The 19,469-nt window shown below is 37.6% G+C and overlaps 2 protein-coding genes and 1 long non-coding RNA gene across 4 annotated transcripts; 1 reads left to right on the top strand and 2 right to left on the bottom strand.

Moving 5' to 3' along the window:
- Nucleotides 1-1,470: 1,470 nt before the first annotated feature.
- LOC112171827 (NDR1/HIN1-like protein 13) lies at nt 1,471-2,274 on the bottom strand. Its single transcript, XM_024308946.1, has one exon. The coding sequence runs from the start codon at nt 2,272-2,274 to the stop codon at nt 1,471-1,473; it is 804 nt and encodes a 267-aa protein (XP_024164714.1).
- Nucleotides 2,275-6,853: 4,579 nt separating this feature from the next.
- LOC112168830 lies at nt 6,854-9,858 on the bottom strand. Of its 2 annotated transcripts, none has more exons than XM_024305755.2 (7): nt 9,470-9,858; nt 9,283-9,382; nt 9,074-9,194; nt 8,595-8,716; nt 8,360-8,481; nt 7,613-7,772; nt 6,854-7,455 (listed from the first exon to the last, which is right to left on the bottom strand). In XM_024305755.2, the coding sequence occupies exons 1-7, from the start codon at nt 9,624-9,626 to the stop codon at nt 7,413-7,415; spliced, it is 825 nt and encodes a 274-aa protein (XP_024161523.1). In that variant the 5' UTR covers nt 9,627-9,858; the 3' UTR covers nt 6,854-7,412. The 2 variants fall into 2 exon arrangements, with proteins under 2 accessions (XP_024161523.1, XP_024161524.1); XM_024305756.2 differs by having other exon boundaries at nt 6,854-7,440; nt 9,470-9,852.
- A 7,771-nt stretch (nt 9,859-17,629) lies between these two features.
- Nucleotides 17,630-18,243, top strand: LOC121050275. The gene is made up of 2 exons (XR_005802537.1): nt 17,630-17,756; nt 18,009-18,243. It is a non-coding gene; the product is annotated as an uncharacterized LOC121050275 (long non-coding RNA).
- The last annotated feature ends 1,226 nt before the right edge of the window (nt 18,244-19,469 follow it).

Raw genomic sequence — 19,469 nt, 5'->3', positions numbered from 1 at the left:
ATGTCCCTGTTTGCTGGGGCACATGTTGTGTATACATCAAGAACGGTCAAGTTACCCCTTACTTCACCACTGGCGGACACTTTTTGTTAGGTCCAAAGTCCAAACAGTCCCTTTTTTTCTTGCAAAGTAGACCTCACCGGAATCTATGGCGGGCCGGACCGGCCGGTTATGAGTTGGCGAAAGGAAAACCGGAAAATAGGAGGGAATAAAGGGCAGAGACAGAGGATTAAGCAATCACTCCCACTGTGTTTGCAAAAGTAGATGGGACTTAAGACACTGTTTGTTGGGTCTAAATCATTTCTCGGTTGTAAAACAAAAACTGGAAAGAGAAAGGAGCCATACACGGAGGAAAGAAACTTGAAACAGCTTCTGACTAAATTCCAACTGCCCCTCTAAACCAGACCAACTACACTCAGAAACCACGTGCACCCAAATTTATCACACTATCACCATCATCATCCCCTAGCTCCGCAAACAAATCTAAAAAATATTTGTATTTATGATTCCGGTTTAGATTTTGCATTATAAATATTATGAGTTTCCCGACGTTCACCAAGACAAAGATTGGAGGATTGGAAAGTAAGTGAATTTGTCGTTGTCTTTAGACAGAGTTGGGTCTCCATCCCATCACTTTAAACATAGATAGATAGTACATAATCTTCATTACAATCGGAAGTTTCAGTAAGTAAACGTGTCATAAATCTCAGTTCAATATTTGAAGGCCTCGCTTCGGATCAATAGAAGTCTACAACAGTAACCATACAGCACTAACATATACATGTATTAATTGGCAACTGGCAAGTACACGACAGGGGAAGCTGGAAGCCTCAAATTCATTCATGTCACCCAAACTTGTAGGTGCATTTAGATTTCTAGTACCAGCCAGAGTTTGTGGGTGCATTTAGATTTCTAGTGTACCAGCCAGAGTTAGAGTGGACCACCAAACTCACAGGTATCAAGTGAGAGAAGCTTCAAGCTCTGGGCAAGCAATCACAGTGACCAACAAGTAGTCCTAATGAGGTCTATAACTCTACAACCACAGCACCAAACTTATTAAAAGATCCCTGTCCTCTGTTTTACAACTCTCAAACTCAAAAGGAGAATTAGACAGCTCATATATTCCTTTACAAATCAGAAAGAAGAAAAATAAGCCATTTTGTTGATTCTGGCCATTATTTTTGAATACTAGGACAAATTTGGAAGGCAATTACAGAGGGACACAATGTAGCACAAACTCGAAACAGAGAAAGATGAAAGTGGCGCTTAATCCTAATAATATCTAGTATGAATCATCGAATCAAACTCTTAAAATTTTCCTCGACCAATTCTTGATCTGTGAATATAATAACGTTTACAATATCCCCGAAAAAAAAACCCAGAAAAAAAAAAATATTCAAAGGTGCGTTGAAAAAAAAAAAAAAAAAAAGACAATGAATTAATGATATAGAGAGAAGAGCAATTAAGTAATGATTAAAAGGTCCATCTCCAGATCTTGATCCGAAGATCAACCTTGCAATGGGAGTCAGCAACAGAAGCCACCGACGGAGACTTACCTTTCGGTGCTACCCCTCTGATTTGCTGACACGTAACCCTAATCCCCACCTTGTTGCTCTTCAATTTCCCTCCCACCGTCACCTTCACCTTGGTGTCCATCCGCAACTTCATCGGAACCCCGCCCTTCCGCTTCAGATCCGATCTCAGAGACTTGACCGACTCCAAATCGAGGTCACTCGCCGTGGTGATGATCGACCGGAACGACGTGAAGTTCTTCGTGTCGCTGAAGAACGCCGGGATCGAGCCGTTTCCGAGAACGACGTCGTTGTTGGCGGCGGAGAGAGTGAGCGCGAAGGAGTCGTAGGCGAAGCTGAGGTGGTTGTTCGGGTTTTTGGGAGCGATAGTGACGTTGAAGCGTGTGACGAGGTGTGAGCTGGCGCCGTCGGGGTTGTCGGTGAGGTTGAGCTTCCCGATTTTGAGGGCTGTGACGGTGAACTCGGGGCGGTGAGGACGGTAGAGGACGTAGAGGGCCGTGCCGGCGATGGCGGCGAGGAGAGCCACAATCAGGAATATCAGTATCGACCAGAAGCAGAAGCAGCAGCAGAGACTCCGGTTGCTGCGGCGGTTTCGGCGGTGGCGGTACTGCGGCTGAGGTCGGTACGGCTGCCGGAGCGGCTGTGGCTTGGTGGCTGTGGGGTTGGCGGCGGTGGTGGTCGCGGTGGTGCCGTTCGCGGCGCCGTTTGTGGCCACCTTGGAAGACGGGTAGACTCTGTCCGTCATTCTGGAGTGACCAAATTGAAATCCAAATTGAAAATGGGATTTGGATTTGGGATTGGGTTCAGTGTGAATTTCTGAGAGAGGAGAAGGAGGAGAAGAAGGAACTAGAAAGTGAATGAAAAGAGATTGAGTGGCCAAGTGAGGGATTTTAATGGATGCTATTTCCAGCTCACCACCGAAAATTACTCGCCAGTTTCAACGGTGGTGAAATCAGGATAATGAAGGCGGTAATAAATGGGGGCTCCTACCACTTTTTTGTTGTACAAATCTTACCTACTTCGAACCTCCGCTACGTGTCCCGAGCTTGGGCCCCGCATCCGTGGTGGAGTGTTACTTCCGGAACGTGTGGGGTCCGCTCTTCCTTTTCTATTTTGATCTGTTATTGGAAAATCCTACGGTTGGAGAGAGCTAATTATTTAGAGTAAATTACTTTCCGATCTAGCCTTTAATTACTAATGGTTATTTCCTTATACGGTAATTACGTAATTATAAATTTAATGATGAGTTGTCTATACTCTATAGTATTGAAATTTCGAAATACATAGCTGTTAGATTGCAAATCTCGACTCAGAGTTTTAATACTTCATATTATTTTGAATGCAAAAAATTAATCTTGACCGTTTTATGAATTTACCAATGTTGGTTGGTGAAAATTCACTTTTTACTGGGGGACAGATAAGCACTACCATTAAAGTAAAGAGAAGCCCACCGACGACTGTGGGATTCTAGGCAAAGAGTATATTAAACGATGACTTTGAGGCGGTAATTAGTTGATTAATATTCTTTTAATCGTGTAATAATTTGTTAATGAGTCCTTGGTCAGTGATTGAGTGTTTACATTAACTTGAAGACTAAGTCAATTATGGAGTAATTAACAATGCTGCTCTCGAGGTTGGAGTGAGATCCTTTTTAGTTGTTTAACATCACCAAACTCTCAAGTGGTAATAATAAGTGCACCAAATTCGATGGCGAAGTTTCTTAATGATTCACCTAATAATGGTCTAATTGGTCCCAATCTTTATCGTACTAGGCACTCTAGCTTCGTATAGAAACTAAATGTGGGTGTTTTCACTTTTTCTGAGCTCTGAGTTCTACATTTAGGTCATCATAGAGAGCAAATTTGGGCAAAATTTCTTATGTTAGGCCTGAGGTTTTACTATTTTGTTTATGTATTTGTAATGCATGCAATTTAGTCTTTACGTTAATTGGAAAGTGTCTATTTTTCTTTTAATGTTCGGCTAAATATAGTATAGTGACTCACTGTGTTAATCTGGTGTTTCTAATGTTTATTTATTGTATTTTTTGCAAGTTCATAGATTTTTGGAGATAGGTGTTTATTGAATATTAGAAAATAAAGAGAAATAATGGTAGGCATGAATTTGTTTCACATGCATACATGTGGCGTGAGTATATTCAGATAGATATATGAGTATGTAGCACAATTGTCCAAAAGAACCAAAATATACATGTGAATGAAGGAATGCCTATACATGTTTGTCATGTGAGAGCACAAGCTTGCCTTAAAAAGTTTGTATATATAGTAGTATAGTACAAATGTTAATTATTCCATAATCCTCATTATATCCTCCACATAGTAGAGTATCAGCACATAATAGAGAGTTTGTTTATACATAGTACAAAATTTTAATTATTCCATAATCTATATTATATCACCAGATAATAGAGTTTAGGGTGAGGCTATTGTCACCCTACTTGCAATCTTTATACTATAAAGTTTCATTTTTATCATTGAATTCAATTAAAAATAAAACAAAATGAAGTGAAATAGATACAAAATAAAAATAAAGTAAAATACTAACTGAAAAGCTATTACACCCCCCTCCCCCCCAAAAAAAATAGAAATAGCTCTGCGTTTTTGTATTCCTCGGAATTTTGTGTTTGTTTCTGCAACAAAAAGCTATTACCCTCCCTTTGTTCCATGATCCCATCTAACAAGACAACATAACAACTGTGTTGTTGAGAGTACATTAATACATACAATGACACAGTTAAACCATGAGAAGAAATATATGTTCATATTAATCTTGCAACGATCTTAAAGCAACTGCCCCAGATACACACGAAATTAGGATCTAAATGCCTTAATTGAATGTTTCTTAGAGAGAGAGAGAGAGAGAGAGAGAGAGAGAGGATGTCAGCGTTGTTGGTTGCCGGCAACCATCACAGGTTTGGGTTGTTGGATGACAGCCTAAGAGTGAGTTGCTCGAATAGGGCTGCTGGCTCATTTGTTTTTGTTATCTTGAATTATCGTTCATTTTTCAAAATTCAAATACTCAAGGGTAAAATTGGATTATTATCATAAAAATAAATATGTAGGGTGTGATAAGTATTAGGTGCGGCTATTGCCACCCTACCATTTTCTTTGTTCACCCTACTTGCTCATTACACTCTACATTTTAATTTTAATTATTAAATTTACTTATTTAACCTATTCTCTTTCCAAGAATATCCTTCTATGACATATCCAATTAAAAAATAAATACTATTAACAAAAATCTCTCATTTAATTTATACTCATAAACAATTAAAATTTATTAAAGTTTCCTAATAAAATCATAATATGATTTACTCCCATTTTTTTTTTCTTTCAATTTCAATGTTCTCTATTTCAATCTATGTAAAAAGTATAGTAAATTTACAACTAGAGAGTTTCTATTCGGACCTCTAAATCTGCTTACTTGACCTCACTCTATTATGAATTATTAAATGACATATATAACCTACTATAAAATGACTATTAAGGACAATAATTATACCAAAAAAATATTATATTTATTTTATGTAGACTTTCCAATTCAATAATATTAGATTGTATTCCTTATTATTTTCCTTATCTATTTTCATTTTCCAATTTCACTACATACTCATTAAAACATTCATATATATTTAATAAAAATTAAAAATATGATTAAGATCATGTGACATAAAAATGTATGATATATATGTTGAACGCATATTGGTGAGGGAAAACAAAATAAATCCTTTTATGATTTATGACCTAAATTTAAGTCAATCCATTATATTTGCACAAAAAAAATTAAATAATTAATCATGTGGTACAAAAAATATAGAACAGGCGCACCATCCCCATTTCAAAAAAAAAATACAGAAAAAAAAAATAAACATTAAAAAAAGAATGATTTTTTTTTAGAATAAAAACAAATTATTTCTTTTTTTTTTTTTTTGCACAGCTAAAATAGAAAAATATATATATATATATATAAACATAATAGTTCATGGTATTTTCTCATTGATTAGACATTAATTTTGAAACTCAAGTTTGATTAAGAAATGCATATTTAGTTAAGATTTGTAGAGTGATTAAATCATTGAAATCATTTTTTATTTTAAAGATAATAATTTGTTTGCAAATTATATGAGTGAGGTTATTTGAGGAAGTTTAGTGAGGTTTAGTGAGTAAACTTAGTATTTGAAAATTTGATAAGAGGTGTAAAAAGCATAGAGGTCAAGTGAGTAAATTTGGAGGTTCCAATAGAAAAACTCTTACAACTATGATCAGTGAAGAAGAAATTGATTTTTTCTTCTTCGTGTTTTAAATTTTTACTTTTGGTGTTCACCAAGAATGTCCCAAATATTTTGATGAAGTTAAATGCAATGGTTTTGTGAATTGAATAACGAATTAACGATGAAGAGGCAACAAAAAGACAAAAAAAATAGTAGTAAATTCAAATTTGAGTGGAGAAGATAAAGATTAATGTTATCAAATGAGAAGTTAAGTAGTATTTGTATTTAATTAATTACTTATATATTTATTTGTTTCTTACATATTTGGATTTTAGAAAATTAATGTACTTATTAGTCATTTTGCACTTAGATAATATAGTCTTTCAATAATTCAAATGTTTGTAGGGTGAACTAAGAAAATAGTATGATGGATATAGCCGCACCCTAAGTATTTAGTAGGGTGGATATAGCCGCACCCTAGAGTTTATTGGACTTGTTAGTGGTCTAGTGACAGATTTTTCTTTTAAAAGTGGGAAGTCTCGAGTCCAATTCATGAACAACAAACTAAACATTTTGAGATAGAGCGTTCAATTTTCCCGACCGATTAATACAGAGGTTTGGCATCACCCTCGAACGGTAGCTATCAGTGACTTCAGATTATGAAGGAAGATGCCCAGTATTCCAGCTGAGCAAGTGCTTGCGTAAATGGTTCTCTGATTCTTATTGACATATTAGGGTACCTAAAGCAAGGAGTAGCAGAGAAGCAAAGGAGGGCCCATGAAAAGGAAAGAGAACCGCCTGCTACGGCTAGTTATAGGTTTTGATGCAGCTGGCTGCACGGCAATTAGTTACCAAGTCGTGGTCAGTGACTCACCGGGTTGCATTAGCAATGCTGCATTTGAAGTTCTGAGTTAGGAATATGTCATTAACATCATATATATATATAAGATAAATAGCTCCAAACAGTATGAGAATTTTTGTTTTCCTTTGTCGACACTAGTCCTCTCCCCTCCGCAATGGTTTAGCAACTGTATGAACAATTGAAGATTGTTTTGGGTTCTCATGTTATGAGGGTTTGGTTTGGGCTGTTACCTCGAAGTTTAAAAGAAGAGATTTTATCATGAATAACACCTGAATTTTCACGAATGTTAAAAGTTAAAACTACACGATATCGCAAAGATACACAAAGATGCAGATAAGATTGATCAAGATTCACAGTAAAGCAGGGTGATGACCTTATATCTCAAGCACAAATTTTGTCCTTCCTTGAGAATTAGATCAAACTCCAATACCTCGATCATCAGAAAATCCAATCTGTCGATTGGAAGCCAGTTACAAAATGATCAAAATCTGAAATCGAATGCAGTTACAAATTTTCTTGCTTCACCTTTTAACTTTCCTACGCTCTAGCAGTCAATGCAGTTTCACCATTTCGCAGCCACCGGGAGGGAGCAGGTGGGGACGTTCTTGACCAATCTTCATACTCACCCAGATAAAGCAATCATCTAAATGCTCAAGAGACATGATTGACTAGTAGTGGAGAACAGTACATAATCACTCTTTACTCCAATGACTCCCCATTTACAGAGAAGTTCTAAGCACCGACTACGTGGCTGAGCTGCAAAGAAAATGTGATCGTCTTCGCCTTGCCTACTTCACAAAAGTTGTTTAAAGGTCCCTATTCTGTCATCAAGCCCACTAACAAGTAAGAAGACAAAATAGTTTTGAGAATGATTCCAAGGTATCAGCCTATAAATCCAACAACATCAATTGAAAACATACCATCAGGTCGAAAAGAATTATTTTCACACAGATCAGGATTCACTGAATTACAAAACTGCAGAAACTAAAGTACCTTTGACATTTCCTGTTTCTGTGCACGAGCATAATACTGAGCAGAACAGGGACGATTACTAAACACAAATGCTCCAAAGAGTGCCCACTGATAGTGTACCGATTTGCATGGTATATTTTCATGTCAGCAAAAGCTTCAAATTTGGAGAGAATGTAAGCCCCTGTACAGAATTGCTGTAGTCACTTCGAAATTATTCAATGTTTCCCAAAGGATAGGGATGATCAGATATCAAAATTTTTACAGCTGTATTGATCCCTTTAAATCATTATCATATTCAAGGAATGAAAACAGCAATTCACTAAAAACACCATAGAACAAAAAGAAACACCTACACTAGTGAAATTTTATTCCAATAGATGATAAAGACAAGCAAGCTTGCAGCCCCAAAATCTATCCGTGACTTCAAATTATAAGTTTAGGGCTCCAGGTAACATCATTTATTAAATTGTTTTATGGAATGAAAGTACACATAAACAACATACAAGTATGTAGAAGTTCGTTTACACGCATGACATGACCAAAAATTTGAGTTTGACCCACATCAACTGTGAAGCTAGCATTCAAGAATCATGACCATCCATTGAGAAACCAGTCTAATTCCCAGTATATACTCTTGGATATTGTAAAGCTACATTCACAGAAGAAACAAGTCCGCGTAAGGGTTAAAAACCCATTCATTTTCTATTGCATAACAGCTAGTTAACAACTCTATTTTCTTTCAGGAGAAAAATGATGAGAATGACCTACCTGCTGCCCAAAGCCAATATCTTGAGTGAGTATATTTGGGTGGGAACACAAATGTCATTCCTGGAATTGCTATACATGGAATCAATTGGAACATCATGTACAATCTGATATCATTGCATGTTCTGCAACCAACTAGTGAGAACCATAGTTAGCAAGAACATCATGCCTACCTCAATATAAAGAGTTCAGCAAAGAACACAATGGAGAATATATAAACTTGAAGTACAAAACTGACCTCTCATAAGCAGTACTGAGAACCGCAATAACGAGGAGTGCAAATAGACAACTTAAGCCAATTCTCTCTCCCACTCTCTCCACTATAAAACTAGAGAAAAGCGAGGAGAATGCGATCATCATCTGCAATCCAGAATTTACTTCAATAGTTGAACTAAACATAGAGAAACCAAAAAAGGTGGGAACTGGGAAATGCCTAAGAGCCCAGTTTCCTTCATTAGATTACCATACTAACATAGCTCCTGTTGTTCTAAAATACATCCAAAGTGGGAAAATAATTGCGTAATTGGCACACACATATATTTTCCTTTTGAGTAATAAGTTGATTGAATTCGGCACGGTTGAGTGAACACTCTTCCTTTTATCAGTCAAAAGTTTTGAAAAATCAGTATAAGAAAACGTTCTGAACATTTCTGGAAAAGGAACAGTAGTATGAACAGGCAAAAATTGACAGCACTAGAAAGAAATTGAAATGCTAACCGGCAAGGTATCCCAAGTCACTCTACTATCATCAGGCTTCAAATGATAATAAGCAGACCCAAAAGCCAGCCCTGCTATTCCTGCATAGAACAGTGCCCAACCCCAAACTTCACCTGGCAAACTAAACCAAACCCATTGCCAAACAAAACCAACCAATTACATCACTAGAAGACATGAATAAAGTGATAGATAGTGCACGATTACTGAACCTGATATTGAAAAAGCCTCCTTGGACACAGAGAACAAAACCCAGAACCCCAACAACCAAGAATGGGAAACTGGTGATCACATTCAATGTGTTGGGCACTCCTGTCAAAAACCCAGATGGCAAAATTAAAACAACAAGTGTCTAAATACAGTAACAAAGTGAAAAAAGATTGGGAATTTATTGGGTACCAAGGAAATTGCGCATGTCAGCATAGTGATGGTGATTTGGGGAGTGAGAAATTTTGGGAGTGACCAACATTAACAGCACCCAACAGAGAAAAGCTCCTCCCCATATGCGCCTTCTCTTTCCTTTAATCACAAACTGTTGAGTTACCATCCACACCATCTTCCTCACTGTGTGTGTGTGTGTAGAACTAGAAAGAAAAGGAAGGTCTTTGCTCTTGTTGCGGTTAATATTCGAATGTGGGAGGGGACTTCGTTTTTGAAGAAAGGACGAGTTACTTTAAGCTCTACTCATATATTTACATGTGAATTGTGACCTTTTTCCGGTCAGAGAGCCCTTTTGTCATGGACTCTCATGGGCTCGTGGTGCCAGATGGCATTCCCTTTGACAAAGCTTTGAATTGAGAAGAGCATCTCTTCCTTATCATTTTAGCGAAAGAAAAAGGAAAAATAAGTGAAAGAGCATCTTCTCAAATTCATGGAGGTTTGGTCTTTGGTGCTTAGCACAAAGAGTTGATAACGTGTGCTAAATTTCAAAAGTTACTTACAGAGTACGGGATTTTAAAATGTAAAATGTGGCCCGTTAATTCGTGTGATGTCACTGATATGTTTTTTTTTTTTTTTAATAAATTACTTAAAGGTGATTTATTTTTGTGGTTAGAAGTAAGACTCGAGTGACTTTACAATTGTATCGAGAGCGCGCAATGTTATTTTTGAGTTTATTTAGTCATCACTTCAAGGGACTAGGGACACGTATCTCCTTCAAAAGTAGTTTTTTTTAGGTGCGTGCAGTGATCAATCCGCTGATAACGGTGGTTAGAAACTAACATTCTATGTTAAAATGAAAAATTACCCCTAATCTAGATTCACTTAATATAGAATGTAGATGTATGTGTGCCTTTATGAAATTAGTTGACAGTTTTGTTCTACTTCAATAACAAAAGCTTGGCCCATCTTTTCATGTGAAATTTCGTTATTCTTTTATGCAGTATGGTGCAGATAGATTTCTGCACGAAGTCGCCTTCAAACTTTGGAAGGCCCCCAAATATGGAGCATGAGATAGATTTCTAAAAGGCCATGGTGTAGGCTTCCTCAATATAAACACTGAAGATAAACCTAAGGGGTAGAGTTGCTTATTGCTGAATGCTGACCTAATATGCTGTACTAAAGCTTTTCAATGTAGAGCTTAACTTTCCCTTACTGTACCAGGCACTTTCATGTAATAAGATTATAACACAGTACATGTTTGACAGTGCTAAAATTTTTGGTGGAATGTGTTCAGATTTTGACATTTACTTTTTTTACTCCAGCATTGATGGAACAATTTGATTAAATCTGGGTTGACTGAGTAGTTTAGTTTGTAGCTTCTTGTCCTCAGTTTAGTTTGGAGCTTCTTCATGTCCCAAGTTCATAATCATAACTAGAAACGGTCCAAAGTGGATGTCTAATTCATTCGTTATATACAGTCAAGAATGAATCCAACATTGTAGCAGGAACTATAGACATTACATCTATTTATTCCATAAACTGTTCAAAAATTGTCCTAAGAAAGAAAGAAAGGGAAAAAAAAGGGGGAAGAACTAGCATTCTAACAAGGTCTTAAAACAATAACTGCCAAGTACAAACCACAGCCAAAAGAGACAAGAGAAGGAGAAAAGCGCCACCACGAATGGTCACCCAACTATGTAAACACCTAGACATAGCACCAGTAGAAAAGGGAGGAATGACATCAAGACAGACATGGCATCAACCCACCGCCCATTGAGTAGTACTAAAGCCGCCACTTGTATTGAAATTCTAACCGGGGAAAGATATCCCAAGTCACTCTAATATCATCTGGCTTCAAATGATAATAAGCAGACCCAAAAGCCAGCCCTTCTATTCCTGCATAGAACAGTGCCCAACCCCAAACTTCTCCTGGAAAACTAAACCAAACCCATTGCCAAACAAAACCAAACAATTACATCACTTTAAGACATAAATAAAGTGAGAATTTCTTGTAAAAAAGGCAAATAAGAAAAGTTCACAGAAGTCCATTACGTTAAGGCATAAATCCTAAATTCACAACCTCAGTAGAAAGTTTCTGAATATATTAATTCAGGGATATATGAAAGTTCATATTTGATATTACATAAATGTTGTTTCCTCATGTATTTCAGGTTTGACTGGAGGTTAGATGTATCTACTATTGTACTTCAAATATCAATTAACCAATATACATCTGGATCAAGTTTTCTTTTCTGTCTAACCACACATTTGTTTAATAACCAGCCCAGCTTCTTGGCAAATCAAACTAGGGTTTCTTCTTTGCCATTATTATTAAACTATAAAATGTCTTCGGAGACTGGGATCCATATGAGTAACCATTCCAGACCCTAAATTCTGATAAAGTTGTGTACATAGAAAATTGTTTGATTGCAACCAAGTGAAAAAATTGGAGCAGTGTATGAATGTGTACATAACAAGTGTTCCAAACTTCCAGCCAAGGTCCTATACTACTATGCAATTAATGGTGGAATAATTTTAATTAAGGCAAACATTGAGAAATGATTGAGTTTGTTGATCCAAATATGGGTTTTGGAGTTCACCATTTGGAAATGATTTTTGTCATTGATCCAGATATTGGTTTTTGAGTATAGCGTACTGTGTAGGCCTCATCAAAAAGCCCACGGATTAAGTGGGCCCATGGAGGCCCGCCGGCCCTGCCCGTCAAAAAGCCTACAATAGGCTCGGTGGGTAGAAGGCCAGGCTTGATTTAGGGGTTTGAAACCCTACCTGGCCCACCAAAAGCCCTCTAGGCCCAGCCCGTAAAAGCTCGTAAACAATTATATATATATATGTGTGTGTGTGTGTGTGTGTGTGTGTGTGTGTTTATAAATATATATATATATATATATGTTTTTTTTTTGTGTGTGCGTTTATATATTTAGATATGTGTGTGTGTGTGTTTGCACACACACACACACACACACACACACACACACACACACACACACACACACATACACATATATATATACAGGAAGGTTCTGAAGCAGACGTCCGTACTTCGCTAAAGTGCGGACGTCGACGCAACAGCCCCGTTCAGGTCGCGACGGCGGCGTGAATCGGGCCGTATTAAAGCTGGAGGCATCCCATACCGCTTCTGGGCACTGATCGAGGTTGCGGATTTTGGGCAGCGACCTCACCTGCAACTGCAAGGTTCTGGGCAACGCTGCAACCTCGTCGCCAATGACTCCACTCGACTACAGACCTGTCCGTCCAACCCCTGGCCTCCGTCCGCCAAGCGGCGCTGCGCCGTCGCTGCCTGAGTGGGGTTGGGCGTCGACGTCCGCACTTTAGCAAAAGTGCGGACGTCTTCTTCGGAACGGCTCCGTGTATATATATATGTGTGTGTGTGTGTGTGTGTGTGTGTGTGTGTGTGGAAGTTCTCATACTTCTATATAGAATATGTGCATATATATATATATTCTACATATCATGACTATGGTTGACCAATCGGATTCAAAAATATGGTGAAATTGGTTAAATTTTTTACCACAATCATAATTTATTGTAATAATCTCATCCAACGGTCGGTTTTTCCGTTTTCTTTTAATTGATAGTGGTTGCTCTTTAGAGACTATGATATCTATAGGGCCATCAGATGCCAAAATGTTTAGGAGCTGAGGGATCGTACCAAGTTGTTTCTTTCTTTTAAACACAGGGTACTTTTGGATTGTTTTTGTATTTAATGTATTGGCTTAAACTCATAGAAATTAAGAAGACAAAAGTGTTCATTGTAGAGTTTGGTGTGAAGAGTTTTGGACTTCCTAGATTGAAATCAGCTTCTCAGATCAATATTTTATACATAAAAAGATATCAAAAAGAAATGTATCGCATAGCAATCGAGCAAATCTTTCATGTGTCTTTGGAAATATAGATTGACTTGAGCTTCTGTCAAGTACTCCATTATTGATTGATTAACTTATGCCTTCAATGCAATTATAATTGATATTAACAGATAATTGAGATCAAGTTGATCATATAACTTTAAAAGAGTCAACACAAAAACCACCAGTAAAAAGCAAAGGCATATGCTATGTAGGCCTCATCAAAAAGCCCGCAGCTCAAGTGGGTCGATGGAGGCCTACCGGCCCGTAGGGCCAAAAGCCCGGTAGGGCCGGTCAAAGAGCTTGTAATAGGCCCGACTCGGTGGGTAGAAGGCCGGGCTTAGTTTAGGGGGTTGAAACTCGGCCCGTAAAAGCCCGTAAACTATTATACGTATATATATATATATATATATATATATATATATATATATAATATAGATAGATAGATATGTGTGTGTGTTTATAAATATATATATAATATATATATAGATATATATGTGTGTGTGTGTGTTTATATATATATATATATATATATATATGTCTCTCTCTCTCTCTCTCTCTCTCTATATATATATATATATATATATATATATATGTGTGTGTTATATGTGGAAGTTCTCATACTTCTATATAGAATATGTGCTATTCTACATAACATGACTATGATTGACCAATTCGATCGGATTCAAAAATATGGTGAAATTGACTAAATTTTTTACCACACTCACAATTTATTGTAATAATCTCACCCAACGGTCGGTTTTTCCATTTTCTTTTAATTGATAGTGGTTGCTCTTTGGAGTCTATGATATATAAATATAGATTTATAAGAATAACTAAGTTTAACCTAGTTGATTGAATTCGAAACGAGAACCAAATTGGTTGAATTTTTTACAACCACCAAAAAACATTACAATCTCTCCATCGAGTGGTTAGTTTCTCCAAATTCATTTTCCACTTCATAGTTGCTTTAGAATGAACCTCAACAATTTAAATACACTGTATAAGTCAATACAACTTTAGGAGGCAAATTGGTATAGGCCAACATCTTTATAATTAAAATTGAAATTTTTATCTTATATCCATGCCCATCAATCGATGGAATATTTACAAAAGTATGGTGAAATTGGCTAAATTTTTTACCACACTCGTAATTTATTGTAATAATCTCATCCAACGGTCAGTTTTTACATTTTCTTTGAATTGATAGGGGTTGCTATTTGGAGTGCATGATATATAAATATAAGTTTATAAGAGTAACTAAGTTTGACCTTGTTGATCGAATTAGAAAAGAGAACCAAATTGGCTGGATTTTTTACATCTACCATAAAATAATACAATCTCTCCATCGAGCGGTTGGTTTCTCCAAATTCATTTTCCACTTCATAGTTACTTTAGAATGAACCTCAACAATTTAAATGCAATGTATAAGTCAATACAACTTTAGGAGGCAAATTGGTCTAGGCCAACGTCTTTGTAGTTAAAATTGAAATTTTTATCTTATGTCCACGCACATCCATCGATAGAATATTTACAGACGTGATGTGAAAAAAAAAGTACGTTTCGCGGTCGTCACGCCATCGGTCAACCAAGAAGACATACAAGTGACCTAGTTAAGCATTTAACCTTCACCATATCCCAAATGACATTCAAATCAGCCTTTCATTAAAATTTAAAGTTGAGAAGAGTAAAAGAATCTATGAGAAAAAAATCTAGAGAGGTTTGAGAGAAAAAGCTGAGGTTATCTTCCCTGTAGGGCAGCGAGCCACTTCGCCGTCGTCAAACGGGCTTTCATTGACTCCTTGTGCGTCTGGTAGGCCGGGTTTCTTCAATCAACATCCTTGTTCGGATCGCGGTGGCAGTTTTTGAGGTCAGGAAGGGGAGGATGGCTAATGTCGGGCTTTGGTTGGTTTCTCGTGGCAATGGTCGGCGGAGTGGGTTGGTGTCACGGGTTCAGCGTGGTCGTGCTATGGTCGTGGCGGCGCAACGAGGTTCTGATCGGGCTAACCCGATCTGGGTTGTGTCCTTTGGATCATATCTAGGGGAGAGTCTGATTGGCAGAGGCAGAGCTCACCCATGCCTTGTTGATGGCAGAGGTCCTGTGATGAGGTTTGGGCTTGTGCCCTTTTATTGGGCCTGGCTTGGGCTGTCTTTTTTATTTTTTCTGTCTTTAGATTTATCTACGCTTGTTAGTTTTGTCGCACCATTGGCGTGTAATAGGTCCCTGCATGTTTTTTGCAGCGCTAGTCAGGCTAAATGTCTGTGTATGCACTCTAAGTGCCTTATCTGGTCTAGTGAGGTGGCGATCTATGATTAAATGGTCGCAATCTCCTAGTGGCAGAATGAAAGTAAGTGTTGCCGAATCTATTTTCTAGCGGCAACATAGTAGGAAAGTTGTGAGTTTGGTAATTATGCTTCGTTGTAATCGAGTTATCTTTCCAGTATGTCACCGCTATGTCAAAGAAAATGGAGTAGCTAGTAGAGCACTCTTTGCTAATTGGTGCTTGTTAGATACGTGTACTTTATAGATGTTTGAACCCAAAATGAGCATTTTGGCCTGATAAGGCGTATCTTGGAGAAATTGAGCCAATGTCAGTGGCTCAAGCTATATATTGTCGACAAGTTCGAAATATATTATTTAGAGGCTAAATAAAGCCTACCTGCAGAATTATGGAAGATTATGCGAGCTGCAAGAAAATGAAATGATGGAAGCATGGAAAAGAAAAGTCAACTTTAGCACATTTTCCTACTTCGACTAGGAGAAACCGAGCTAAACAAGGAAGGAGGGGCGGAAGACTAACCAAACGAAATCCAACTGAGCTAAAACTTTTCAGATTCATTCTAGATATCCCAAGGATCATTTCTTATGAATAGTGCAAGAGCTAGTTTGGAGTGGAAAACCTTCAAACATTCAATCCAATTTTCTGAAAGACAAAACTGAAGAACCGGACCTGTAAGGAGTCCAGCAGCGTTTCAGGCCCAACCACATAGAAGTAAGCTCTGAATTTTCCAGAATGATCTGCACTCATGGTGGATCATTTGATATGAAGAAGTCGAAGGCCCATTCTGAATTCTTGGTAGAGATATAATTGAAGGAATAAATAAGCAGAAAGTGACTCAAAACCTCTCCAAAACTCATCATTTTCAATTCCATCAGTGCTTAAGTGCCTAACCCACCATAATTCCATCTAGTGCTCCATAATTCCATTAAGTGCTCCATGATTCCATTAGTGCTTAATAGGAAAACCTATCATGATTCCATTAGTGCTTAAATGGAAAACCCATCATGATTTGTTTAAGGCCAACCACTATGGCTTGGTAGCCTATATATAGAGGCAACAACAAGTAACAAGACACAATTCATCAACTAATCTCTACGACTACTCAAGTCTCTCCAGAGAATCCCTCTCTTTCTCTTACCTGTGATCACACTCTAGTCCTAGTCTGATCAAGAGCCGACTGTCAGTGCCACTAAACCCTCTGTCAACGTGCTTCGGTCCTAGTCTCCTCGGGAGCCGACTGTAGTACCGCGACCACAACAGTTACGAAACCAGCCAAGCAAGGGTAACGCCCTCGCAGTCCAGCTAAGCTAAAGTCACGCTTTAGCAAGTTCTCCCCACTTCCCAGTGATTTTCACTATGCTCGATCTACGACGTCGAGTATCGATTGTGTAATCTTAAAGAAGCTTAGCAAAAGTCCTTACCAAGAGGCACAAAGAATCACGCGACTAGGTTGGTGCTCTCCTCATCCACAATCGCTCCAAAGAAGCCAGGTCAAGGGACACTCCCGACGACCGTACCCGAACGGTGCTGGCACGCCCGCGCAGAAAAGAGACTTTTGACTAGTTGCAACAAAACTGGAGTCAAACAATAGAGACTCCCGATATCATTTCGGGATGTGTTCTAGATGCTTATTGTAATCAGAGGTTTAGGCTCAATGTCCCCCTCTTTGTATTCGGCAGTTTCATTAATCAAGACTTAAGGGTAGCAGCATCAACCCTTCTTTAAAAAAAAAAATAAAAAATTTAAAGTTTAGTTATCCATATTTGAACACATATATAATCCTCAATCAGCCGACCTTTGATCCAACTCAATGTTGATTAGAAATACGTCCTGAAATTAAGTCCCAAATCAATTGTCAATGGTTTTGGTCAATGGTCAATGGTCACTATGCCATGCTACTCGGTCTGCTCTATCTGCATGAGAAGTTGGTGCAACACCTTGAATTCGAATGAAGGGTCCTGATTTGCATGATTGTAACCTTAAACTCCCCCTACATATATACTCCCTTCTTCTTCTTCTTCTTCTACCTCTCATTTACTTCTTCTTGCTGGTTTGGCCTCTAAGATGGTGATATTCTGTTTTCTTCTAAATGACGGGCTTCCAAGTCCTCCACTGGATTTGGAATGGGGATGCAGTCAGGTCAAGATCTGATCCTTTACTCTAGTTTCAAAATTTCTTCTTTAGCCTACGGTTGTTTTATTTTGTTTGCGACTTAAATTTAAGTTTTTCATTCTCATTTGGTATAGTTTGTGATCTTTTGCTTTGTGTTTATGAATGAGATGTTCATTCTCATACTTGGGAGTTTGATGTGCCATTATATAGATATCGCCATATCGGGCATAACTATGTTCTAGGTATGATCTCATAAATTGTGAAAGGTTTTTTTTTCAGGTTCTGCGTGAAGCCTCAAATAGGATGTGTGCAAGTCAATCAGAATCAAATAGCCCAGCAATATAGCCCTGTGAAGCGAAAACAATAAGGCAATCAGAGGCCAAAATGTTTAGGAGCTGAGGGATCTTATCAAGTTGTTTCTTTCTTTTAAACACAGGGTACTTTTGGATTGTTTTTGTATTTAATGTATTGATTTAAACTCATAGAATTTTAGAAGACAAAAGTGTTCCTTGTAGAGTTTGGTGTGAAGAGTTTTGGACTTCGTAGATTGAAATCAGCTTCTCAGATCGATATTTTATACACAAAAATATATCAAAAAGAAATGTATCGCTTAGCAATCGAGCAAATCTTTCATATGTCTTTGAAAATATAGATTGACTTGAGCTTCTGTCAAGTACTCCATTATTGATTGATTAACTTATATGCCTTTAATGCAATTATAATTGATATTAACAAATAATTGAGATCAAGTTGATCATATAACTTTAAAAGGGGCGACACAAAAACCACCCGTAAAAAGCCAAGGCATCTGCCTAATGTAATCTTACCTCCAAGACATTGCTTGCTTGTCCAACCATTAGAGCATGGTCTTTTTGTTTCACAAGTTTTAGTTCTTCAAAGCTCATCCCAAAACCCAATATCAAGATCCAAGAGGTAGTTTAGTGATTAATACAAGTACTCAAATGCACGTAAAGTTCGTCTGATGGTAGTGCCACTAGCCCCTTGCTTCTCATTTTAGTCCTACTGGTAGCTTTAGATATAATGTATCAAATTGTATCACACATAATGTGTCAAATTGTTCCTTAAAATAAATATTCATTTAGTTAGTTGTTTTAGTTTTTATACTATTGTGTAACCCCATTCCGAAATATTTAGGGTTTATTCTTGAAGATGAAATAAAGATTTTAGTGCACATTCGGAATATACACAACTCTGTTGAAGTTGCCATACGGTGAACGAGGATTGAACTCTCAGGTAGTGGCTCTCGCTACGGTTATAGCACCTGCCTCGGCAGTGGCTATTCGGACCCAAGTCACTCATTTTACCTCGGTCCAAGTATAAAAAGGGTGACATTTTACCCACTGATGTGGCCCCTTTCACCATTCACAATTTAACATCATGAAACATTGGTCAAGACTCAAGACAAAAGAATCATACATAATTACTAATGTGGCCCCGAAAAACCCTGCTACGACCCCCACATCCATACCATACCATATCCAAGAGAAATTTATGGATTCATTAAAACGCACAATGGATCAAACCCCAGCGATAAAAACCTAAACCCAGCAATAACTATGTCACCAAACACCAAATCCAGTTATGTACAAGTGGGTTCCTCTATTAAGTAAAATAACTTAATTTAGAGGCTCACTGACTCCATTCATCAATACTAGGTTATTCTACCCTTTTTATCGAACTACATCTTTTTAATGTATCAGTATTCTATCCGAGTTCCTA

Source organism: Rosa chinensis, chromosome 6 (assembly GCF_002994745.2).
Source record: "Rosa chinensis cultivar Old Blush chromosome 6, RchiOBHm-V2, whole genome shotgun sequence".
Taxonomy (NCBI): Eukaryota; Viridiplantae; Streptophyta; class Magnoliopsida; order Rosales; family Rosaceae; genus Rosa; species Rosa chinensis.
The sequence above is the reverse complement of the archived record's forward strand: the minus strand, read 5'-3'. Positions and strand labels throughout refer to the sequence as shown.

Coding starts and splice junctions, on each gene's coding strand:
- LOC112171827 (XM_024308946.1), bottom strand. CDS start 2,274: ATGACGGACAGAGTCTACCCGTCTTCCAAGGTGGCCACAAACGGCGCC.
- LOC112168830 (XM_024305755.2), bottom strand. CDS start 9,626: ATGGTGTGGATGGTAACTCAACAGTTTGTGATTAAAGGAAAGAGAAGG. Junction 9,383..9,469: donor TGACATGCGCAATTTCCTTG/GTACCCAATAAA, acceptor GGTTTTTGACAG/GAGTGCCCAACACATTGAAT. Junction 8,482..8,594: donor CTCAGTACTGCTTATGAGAG/GTCAGTTTTGTA, acceptor AGTTGGTTGCAG/AACATGCAATGATATCAGAT.